This window comes from Hemicordylus capensis, chromosome 15, assembly GCF_027244095.1.
Source record: "Hemicordylus capensis ecotype Gifberg chromosome 15, rHemCap1.1.pri, whole genome shotgun sequence".
Taxonomy (NCBI): Eukaryota; Metazoa; Chordata; class Lepidosauria; order Squamata; family Cordylidae; genus Hemicordylus; species Hemicordylus capensis.
Window position 1 is genome coordinate 15778712 of NC_069671.1, and position 10794 is coordinate 15789505.

At 52.0% G+C, this 10794-nt stretch overlaps 1 protein-coding gene across 1 annotated transcript; it reads right to left on the minus strand.

Moving 5' to 3' along the window:
- Positions 1–591: 591 nt before the first annotated feature.
- On the minus strand, positions 592–10695 carry UNC119B (unc-119 lipid binding chaperone B). The gene is made up of 5 exons (XM_053279225.1): positions 10360–10695; positions 7873–7986; positions 6415–6523; positions 5557–5729; positions 592–5209 (listed from the first exon to the last, which is right to left on the minus strand). The coding sequence occupies exons 1-5, from the start codon at positions 10541–10543 to the stop codon at positions 5097–5099; spliced, it is 693 nt and encodes a 230-aa protein (XP_053135200.1). The 5' UTR covers positions 10544–10695; the 3' UTR covers positions 592–5096.
- Between the last annotated feature and the right edge of the window lie 99 nt (positions 10696–10794).

The following is a 10794-nucleotide window of genomic DNA, read 5'->3' on the forward strand; positions in this document are numbered from 1 at the left end:
CACACAGACATTTATTTATCTGTGGCATTTGGGACCTCATTCTGTACATGCCTATGTCAGTCCTCACAACAACCCCGTGAGGCAGGCTAGGCGGAGAGAGGAGGGGATGTTTAGTCGGCCCACCTGGTATCGATTTGTATCTGAAGCATCGGTTGATTGAGCTGGCTGGTGGAAGCTGCTACCCAGAACTGGTACTGACTGAGAAAGGAAGGTGCTTAACCGCTGCCTTGGGAGGCTGTTGTGCCCTTAAACAAACAGGTGGGATCAATGGTGTAGTTTGTGATGTGCAGTTGAGAAGGAACCACACCAGGCTGCAGCATCCAAAGACCACAGTCCCTGCCCAGCTTCAATGCAATCTTAACGAGGAACTGAAAGATGTCAGTTCTGTTTGTCTTCTCACTATCCTCTGCAACTGCAGCTTTGTTTTAAGTGGGACACCTCATCTTGCCCCTCCGATCTTACAATGGAATTAAGTGGCTGCATTTTCGGAGTTCTCTGATTTCTGGGGTCACAGTCTGTGGACCCACTCCCTCACTCACACGCCCCACAAAACCTCCGGCTCCTAAGGATACGACACAAATAAGGCAAGCCTCCAGTTTAAAATGTTGGAGTTTCATTTTATTACTATTGCTTGTGACAAAATAATGTTTTTATACAAATCGTCAGCTAGTTTCCTGTGGGTCTAGGAGAGACAAGAGGACAGGACACAGCAAAATGAGGGCTCGGCGTGGTGGTGGTAGACATCACAGACTTTACTGCCATTTCTGCCAACCTTTATAGGAAAATACCTCGACAGAAAAATATAACTGCAAGCTCTCTTCTGGAACTCGACTGTCCTTCACAAGTTCAAAGGGAACAACTTGCACATTACCGAGAGTCTCTCTTGGAGCTACAGGTGCAAACGGACCAAGGTGGACTGAGACATGGATATATTCTCAGGCAAAGGTCTCTGCTGAGCAGAACGACGCCAGGTCTAAGAGAAGACGAGCAGGAAGTCGTTTAAGTCAAGGGTTCCCAAACGTCGTTGGGCTACAACTCCCATCATCCCCAGCCAAAATCACTTTGGGTGGCTGGGAGGGATGGGAGCCCATCAACATCTGGGGGGCCCAATGTTGGGAACCTCTGGTTCAGAGGGGCCGATTCAGAGCCACCAAGCCCTGCCGGGGCACCGTTTTGCCCCACAGCATTGTGGCTAACTCCCCACTTTTGCTGGTAACTGGATGATGTGGAATATATTTAGAATACTTACATACGGTTTTTCAACAAAAAGAAAAGTTCTCAAAAGCAGTTTATTACGTAGTAAAGGAATGAGAAGACCGTTGTTCCCTGTCCCAAGGAGGGCTCACAATCTAAATGTGGTAATTATTGATCTGGTACCATATAACCAGTTTTCTACTGTCATCATAGATGAAAACCTCCCCCCCACCGCAAATCAGTGGAACTGAGAAAGAAACTCCTTGCCTCCGTCTAACAAGCTTAGAAAATCTTCACAATAATAATAACAACCACAGAGGTCTATACAAGGGACCATGAAGTTGCTGGTGCTTGACAAACAGGAACGGCTAATGCTAAGAGAGCTCTCCAGGTATTACAACTGCCCCATTACTTGGGATGCGTGGAGCAATTAGAGGACTCCAAAGATTGCATCCAGCATATGGGACAGATGTCGCCGTGTGACAGCCAACCACAAGCTGGAGTGGGGAGACGGGACACGGGAGCAGAGGATTTTGCCTAAAGCATTGCAAGGGCATCACTGAACCAAACGGTTCCTTCATGGCAAACCTGTCATCAGCCAGATACCACATACAAGGCAAAAGGCAATGCCTCTGTGACTCACGCCCACTGCTTTCAAGTGTTTGGCTACTCCTGGGTCTTTAACGAGAAAGCGAAGGAAAGCCTTTCCAACCCAAGGTCCAGTGCAGGGTTTCTCAAATGGTGGCCCTCCAGATGTTGCCGAATTACAACTCCCATCATCCCCAACTACAATTTAGTGGCTCGGGATGCTGGGAGTTGTAGTTTGGCAACATCTGGAGGGCCAAAGGTTGGGAACCCCTGCTCTAGTGGGGTGAGAAGAAAACACACAACAGGAAGACGACGGCTCTAAATCAAGTCCAGGGCACTGATACTTTGGTCCGTATTCAATGGGACAGCTTAGTGCACCGGACACCATAACCAAGCCCTCCGGCAATCATGGCATGGGTATCTAGGAAGCATTAATCAAGCCATGGCAAATGCTCGGAGGGTTTAGGAACTGCCTGAGTGGTTGGCCCATTGATTCAAATGACAAGCTGAAGCACTCGTTTCTGGGGATGGAGGCGCTAGAGTATCTGCTTCCCCTTCGCTAACTTCTTGGTCAACACAGCAGAAGCAGGGACCGTCATCTCTTCAGCACACCACCTATGGGTGCAGAGCTACGGTGGCAGAATACAGGTTTCCACAACAGCCCGGCAGCTCTCACAGGTCTGAGGGAGCCTCTACCAAGGGAGGCAAAGGAAAGGAAGAGCAGCCTAACCAAGGTCAGGCCACCCTGAAAGTCATTAAAGTGGACCCATTTTTACACAAATTGTCCAGAGAGCACCAGGCAACTTGGCCGTGTTATCAAGGACAGGAATGTCCAATCTGAGAACTCCAGGTGTTGCTGAACTACAAGTCCCATCACCCCCAGCCATGACCTTTGGAATGATGGGAGTTGTAGTCTAACAACATCGGAGGACCTAAGGCTGGGAACCCGATCTAGGATGTCAGAATATCCTCCCCCTTAAATATTTGGCCCAGAAAAAATCAAAAGCAACTAGCAAGCACACACACCCCCAAACCCCTTTTTCGGTTTCTTATTGCTAAGACAGTAGTCAATCTCATACAAAGGATGCACAGAGCACCAACAGTCCTGGGGGGAAAGTTTCAGCTCCGACCCCTTCCCTCACTGGAAGTTTATTGCAGAAAATAGTACCTGATCTTGGCTCAGATTACTCACTAGATTCCTTCCAACTGCACCCAGGGGAGCAAGGAGACCAGCACATGTAGAAGACTGAGCAACACAAATAATTGACGTTTAAAGGCACCTGGTGTTTAGCCACATGGAACAAGACCTCCCACAGCCTCCTGTGGATGATTTTCTCGATGGCTCCTCACATGTGGTCTTGGATATTGGGGCAGTGGGGGGAAGGCACCTTTCTGTGAAAAGCAGAGGGCAGATTGCAGCAAAACTGAGACCACCATTCAGGAGAGAACTCGCCCACAGCACAGGAATATGAAGGTGCCCCTAGCTCTGGATCGCAAGTGCTTTTTGAAAGAAAGAAGATGAGATGGAGATGGAGAGAGAGAGGTGTGCTCTTCATAATCTAGTTTTTTTTCTTTTTCAAAAGAACTTGACTACTTAGGTGAAGCGTTACTCTCTTCACCTTTATTATGCCTCCCAATATTTCAGGGATTCGGGGTGGTCAAAATCTCCTACCTTACAGAACAGAAGTCCAAGCGATTTCCGTCTTGTGCTTCCTTCCCATCACCACCACTGGGGGCTCGATTCTGGGCTTACAATCCCCGATGGGGATATATGTTTTAAGGGAGTGTGCAACATTCTTCCTCTCCAGGCACAACTGCCCAATTTCACTGAAGTGGCACCTTATGCAGGCAGTCCGTCAGAAGGGCTTTGAACATGGGGCGTTCCAACATATGGCTTCTCTGCGAGTGCAGGGCAATACTAACTTAACTCCGAAGCAAGGCAAGAATGGGACTAGGGAAAGCTCTGGGTGTGGAGGGGTGTGACGAGAGAGATGGCGAACACAGGACATCTTCAGGGCATCTAGCCGCCCTGAGGAAGTCTTACTGGCTGAGACACACACTCCTCTCCCCAGTCCCAAATCCTCATCAACTCGCCTGTTCTCAGAGCCTACAAGCTACACAAGCCTAACCCATTCCAACAGCAAAAGCCACAGTCTGTTTCCTGAACTATAAATTTAAATGGAGCCAACAAAGTACTCAGAGCCATTTGGCGGGGTGTGTGTGTGTGTTGTCTTTCGCCTCAGAGCCACATCTCATCACGCTGGGAAATCTTTAGAGCCCACTTTAACCATGGCAGGAACTGAAGCACCACTTCAGGCAATACAGGCCGGTGGACATCACGGTTTCTTTGGATAATACTTTTTCCAACGCAGCAAGAAAGAAAAACCGGGGTCTGCCACGTGGCACATGCACAGGCAGCTCCGGGCTCCTCTCTGGACCACCCCATTGGGTCCATTCTCCCGAAGTGAAGAGCAAAGCTGACCTATGGAATGGGACGAAAGCAGCAGCCAGGAGGAAGCCAGGGCACGCTGCGTTGATTTCAGCCTGCTTCCTGCATTGGGGCAGAAAATATCATTTCTCTCCCTCACACAGCATGGCGTTCCAGAGGCTGATTTGGTGACATCCTGTGGCTCTCCTTCTCTTTGCAGAGAGCTGCCTAACAGAGTTTAAGGTGCCCCAGGGGCATCCGAGAGTGCAAAACCAGAAGGGAGAGTCCATCGCCTTGCATCCTCCTCCCAATTCGTTCCTTTTAAGGGTGGCCGTGAAGGCAGAAATGTGTGTGCCAGCTGAAGGACTGAGGCTGCCTTAGTGGTTCATCGGCCCCACTCACTCCACACCTCTTTGAAGGGGACTGGCAGCAACCTTTCATCGGCTACTTGGGAAGAGAACAGCAGCCTCCCCTCGCAGAAGGCTGCCCACTGGTCGGAGGCAGGATGTTCCTGGAGGACAAGGGGGAGGTGGAAAAGGGGGGGGGGACGGGACACATACAAGACATAATACAGGCCGAGGCTCCTGAGCTACAAGCACGGCGTCATCGGTGAACATTTGACAGACCATCTGGGTTGTTACCTAACCAAGAGACCCCTGGAAGCCAAGCACAGAGGCCAAGGAACAATGCTGGAGAGAGCAGAAATGCAAGGAGACGGCCTTTACTGTCATAAGCTGCCACCTCAGCCTCGCTCACAGCGCACCTTGAGCCTGGCAGGGCGGTCCCCAAGAGGCCTTTGAGTAGGAAGCGGCGGGGTCCGTCTCTCCTGCGCATCCAGAAGAGCGAGCGGTAGTGCAATGTCCAAAGGGGGCAGCGGCAGCAGTAGCTACTGCCCCCCGTTGTAGGCATAGTCGGCCTTATTGTGCATGATCAGCTTGTTGTCCACAAAGTAGAAGCTGTCAGAGCGGGTCTCGTAGGGGTTCTCGACCATCAGGCGGACTGCAGCGGGAGGAAGGGAAAGGAGGTCAGGCCCCCACAGCAGGACAATTCACCCCGAAGGAATGGAGACGAGCCTTTCAGAGGAAAACCCAGCAGGGGAACCCAACGGCTGGCTCCACACGTCCATCTCTTGCAAGCCTCAACTGCTCTGCCAGGACCAGAAACCTGGGCCAGTTTTCAGGAAACAATCTGGAGCCAGTCTCCTTCATGACTGACCCACAGAGCAGGAGCCAGGGCTGGATTATGAACAGGGAGTGGGGTGGGGTAACCTAGTCTCTGTTCTCCCCCAGCCCGTCACTGCGACCTTTCGGCTTCAGCCTGCAACTCCTCCTGGAAAAGATACTTACTCAGGTCCTCTGAAAGCTGGGGGAACTCATAGATGTGCTCGCATGTGTTCCTGCTGCTGGGGATGCAGAAGCCAAAATCAAAGTCAAAGTTCTTGAGCAGGTGGTCTCGGAAGTAATGCCTCTCAATCATGCGGAAGTTCGACACCGGCTTGTCGCCCACAGTGAATTCCACGCTGCAGAGAAAGGGTGAGAAGGAAAAGAATACCCAGTTAGGCAGTTAGCTTCCTGACCAGAAGTCAGCTTAACGAGGCAGGGAAGGTGATGCTGGAGTTGTGTGAAACCTTCGTGTGAGAGAGTGAGCGAGAGAGAGATCCACGTTGAACAGATAACTAGGGCTCTGAGGATCCTGCACAAGTGCCCAAAAGCTACAAAATGTGGTACTCTCCACAGAATCCAGTCTCCCAAAAATATCAGCTTTCATTAAGATGATACAAAAATCTAAATTTCTAGTCCGTATCGGTTGAAAATATGCTTGAAAGGGCCTTAGTGAAACCCATCAGACTGACTCAGATTTCCACAGACCCGGAGGTGTCTGTGGACACAGCTGCTCTCCCCAGAATAAGGAGCACAGAATATACAAGTGACATGACGCAAAGCAAGAAAATGCAATGAAGTGTCGCTCCGTTTACCCATCTTGCAGAACTGTTCTTTAACGATTTTATTTTAAGGAAGAGCACGGAGGGCACAGAGCTCCGGACACAACCGAGGCCTTCTACTTCTAGAGCCATTGTTTGGATCGCTGAGCCGGCTTCTCACCAACTCGGATCCATGCTACCGCGGAGAGAGAGAGAGAGAGAGCTGGCACGCAAGTCACCAGCGAGGCCTTTGCCTATCTCCATCCCATCAGCTTGGACTCACGTTGCACCAACCGTCCGGAGACGCAGGAAGGCAGGGGTGAACTGATAGCGGACAAAGCGCCCTGCGCTGGTGTCCACCTCTCCGTTGTCCTCGTTGTCGTCTTCTTGTTCTGCAAGAATCGGCCATTCAAGAGTTAGCCGTGAGAGAATCCGCACACGCCTGCAGCTTCTCCCAAACCTGCTGGCACTTCCTAAGGTGTGTCCATCGGGACAGTGTCCGAGTAACCCCTTGGGGAGGAGCTTTTCTAGTCAGGTCACTCAGCGCCACAACTGCCCTTTCAACTAATGAGCTCGCCATCTGCCGGCTGACGTGAGCTAAAATGCAGAAAGATTTAGGGCAGCTGAGACAAACTGAAGGGTGGGTACCTAAGTGCAGGACTGCTTTCCCCCCCCGGACACAAAAGCCTCTAGACCGCACTGGCTAGGCTCAGATTTAGAACACTAAATCCTGATTATGCAAACTAACACAAGCCTATGTGTTATGCAAACTAACACTCACCTGCAAGAAACTAACCGCTTCCATTCCTGACTTAACACCAAGAGCAATTTGTTGTGGTGTCCACACCTGAATAATCACGGTGTGGTCTAACCACCGTTTGTTAATAAGCCAGGATATCAAACCAGGACAACAAAAAAATTCTGGTTTGTTTTCAACCAGGAAAAAGTCACAGCCAAATGCCGTGCATGAAGGGGTGTGTGTGTGAGCAAGTCAGAGGCTTGTGCTCATGATGGTAAACCATCAGCCCAGGCGTGCAACAGAACAGAGACAGGGCGATGTGATAAAACGAAGAACACCAAGACACAAAACCAAAGAGGATTCTACAGTGAAGCAAAGTGCATTTCCATCAGAGGGTGGAACACAGCCAAGAAATTTAGGACTGACTAAAGGCAGTTCTTTTTCACTGTGGCTGTGTTCCTCCCACCCTCTGCGCCAAAGAGAGAGCAAGGCCAAGCACAGAAAGCAGCGGCCTCCCTCCCTGGTGAAGTTCTGCCAAGTTTCCCGCAGGTGCTGCTGACCTGGGCGGGTGGGGGGCACCACTCCCGGAGGGCTGCACATTGAAGGAGGTGCTCACTCGCCTGGAGCAGGTTCCTCCCTCCGCCCCCTTCTGGCTTGTGTGAAGCCAGAGGTAAGACAGTAAGGAGAGCTGACATGGTCACATGGTCTTTTAAGCTGACATGGTCACATGGTCTTTTGCACCAGAGCAAAACTGTCCAAGGGCGCCAAAACCCCTTGAGCCGGCACTGATAGCATGTTTATTCTTAATCCGGTATTTATTTATTTATTCTATTTATTTATCAAATTTGTACACTGCCCCAAACTTTCGTCTCTGGGCGGTTTACAATAACTGTAAACCATCTTGGGTGGCCTGGTCAAGGCAGAGAGGCAGTATATAAATGCAACAAACAAAAGAAAAACACACAGACAAATCCGGGTTCCGTGCCTTTGCAACTAGTTTACCTAAAGCAGAAGGTTTGGCAATTTCAAACAGCACCGTCCCGGTCTCGAGGTCCCGGATCTTGAACTTGGTGAAGTCAATATTGTAGATGTTGTCCTCGGGTCTACACAAATAACCTAGGGGGAAGCAAAAAGAGAACTGGAGAATTGGCACTTCAGGAGACACTACAGAGAAAGTTGCTGAGCGCCACCATCAAAAGGCAGAGAGAGCTCTCCCTCAGCCCTCCATCATGAGGCAGAACTAGGCTAGATGGACCAGACTCTGCACCCAGCAGCTTCATATGCACAGTCTGACATATGAGCCAAACACATCTGAAAATAAGAGAGACAACTGATATTAGAGTAAGCCCACATTTTCATTATTACACTTGGAGAAGGTGGCCAGTAGCTGATCTAGAGCAGGGATTCTCAACGTTGGGTCCCCAGATGTCAACTCCCATAATCTCCAGCCAAAGGCCACCGTAGCTGGGAATTACGGGAGTTGAAGTCCAATAACATCTGGGGACCCAACGTCGAGAATCCCTGATCAATATAAGGCCCAGGGCCGGATCTGGTCCATGGGAACTTTTTTGCGGGCCTTCAGGAAGGACTATCCTGCAGCAACAGCAGGAACCATGAAGAGATTTTGATCTGACTGCCGACATGCAGCTATGGCTTAATGCAGTTGGCTACATGAAGCCAGATGCCCCCTCCCTCATCACTCTTTCCCCTTAGCCTTTACCCCAACTCTAGTCTGGGGCTGGCATGTACCCCAGATGCCCCATTGACAGGGACAGAGTATATTTTCTGACCCGTTATTCATGTTTAAAATTGTGGGTCCCTTGATGCAAATCCACAACTAACTAATAATCACTTTCCTTAATCATTTAAATAATTTGTATGTAAATTAATGCACTGAGCATCGACCTTGGCCCCCACCCCCCAAGTCACGGGTGGCTCCGGCCCACCAGGCCATGTAAGTTGTGCGCCCTTGCTCTGGACAAGGCCTGGGAAAGGCCTTTCTCCCTCTAAAGCTCTGGAGAGGCACTGCCAGTCAGTGTAGACAATCTTGCACTAGATGGCCCAAGTATCTGACTCTGCAGAATGCGTCTTCATACGTTCAGATGGAGCCAGTAAGGACTGAAAAGGAGGCTTCCATTAGAAGTGGAACACTTGTGAGAGTTGAAAGTAGAAATTATTATTAGCTGAGAGCTGAAAGTGGGAGAACAATGAGGAAGGCTCCGCAAAAGAGAGACACTGAAAGCGGAAGACAATTCAGAGTCAAAACGAAACAGCTGTTAAGAGTGCTCAGTTTTACAGGCCTACTCAGCTCAATGACCCCCCCCCCGCTTTTTTGGACTACAACTCCCATAATCCCCTGCCACAGTGGCCAGTAACCAGGGATTATGGGAGTTGTAGGCCAACATCTGCAGTAGGGCTGAAGTTGAGCAGTCCCGTAAGGTGCAGACCCTGCAAATGGGGTGCTTGGGGGTACCCAGGCTCTTGGGTCTTTGGCAGAGTTATTAGAGCAAACTGGATATGGGGTGCCTACTAGGCACATATAAAATGGAATGTGTGGGCCCCAACAAGGGGTGTGAAAACCAAGGCAGACCAGCAGCACATCTTGGGGCACGTGAGAAGACCCACTTTCAGGGGTAATCAGCAGTAGAGGCGGCATTCAAACTAAGGAAGCAAAAATGATGGGGGGGTGCTCCCTCTTGCTGTGCAGGAAGAGTAATTGGGGGGGTTCTGCAAACAGGGCTTTGGGGGGGCAGGAAAACAGGGCGTGGAATGGATGCTGGGGTGCAGGAGGGTCCCGATTTTCCACGTCGGGGGAATGCATGTAGAATGGAGATCGCTTTTTGGAAACTGACCCATGCGTCTGTGTAAGAAACAGTACAGGCATAAACAGGCAGGGGGGCTATTTTTTGGGGGGTGGCAGGGGCTATTATTTGCACACACCCCAGTTTCAGGAGAGAAGATAACATTGGGGAGCTGGAACAGATATCGGAGGGGGGTCCCCCACCAAGCAGAAGGGAGAGGGGAGGAGTGGAAGGTGAAGGAGGAAAAACGGGGGGGGGGGAGAGGATAACTCCGGGGAGGGGAGATGGGAGGAGGGGAAAGGGAAAGGGGGGGAGAGGAAAGTGGGGGAGAAGGGAGAGAGAATAGTGGGGGGGAGATAGGGGAGGGGAAAGTGGGGGAAGAAGGGGGAGGGAAAGTGGTGGAGTGAGAGGAGAAAGAAGTAGGGGAGAAGGGAAAGCGGAAGGTGAAGGAGGAAGAGTAGGAGGAGAAAGGGGAGCGGGGGAGGGAAGACGGGGTTGTGGGAGGAGGGAAAAGTGGGAGAGGGAAAGTAGGGGGAGAGAGATTTGAGGTGGGAAAGGGTGGGATGGGAGGATGGGATGGGGGAGAGTGGGGGGAGGGGAGAGGAGGGGGAGTCGCTGCCCGGCTGCCCCCCCCCCGACTTCTCTGCCTCTCCCCTTACGCCCCCCCCCACCTTAGCCCCCGACTCACTCTCGGTGACGCGGCTCAGCCCCAGGACGTGCTCGGGCCGGACCGCCTCCAGCGCCAGCAGCTCCGACTCGGTCCGGGGTAGGACCGCCCGCTGCGGCGTGTCCCCGGAGCCCCTCCGCCCGCGGGGTCGGCTCAGGGCCCCGCCGGGCCCTGCCGGCGCTACCCTCGGCTTCGAGCCGCTCATCGCCGGCCCGGCCGCCGCCGCCGCCGCCGCCAAGATGGCCGCCTCCGGCTGCCTCCTCTGGTAGCTATGGGAGCGAACGGACCAGCCAGCCCGCGATCGGGGCGGGGCCAGGCGCCGGCGTGACGGAGGCACGCACGGCACGCAGGCGGCGGAGAGGGCGGGGCGTGCTGCCAGGCAGCGGCGGGTCGCGCCCCGCTGGGCTTCTCCACTCGGTCGAGGAAGCTAAGCAGGGTCGGGCGCGGCGCAGCCTT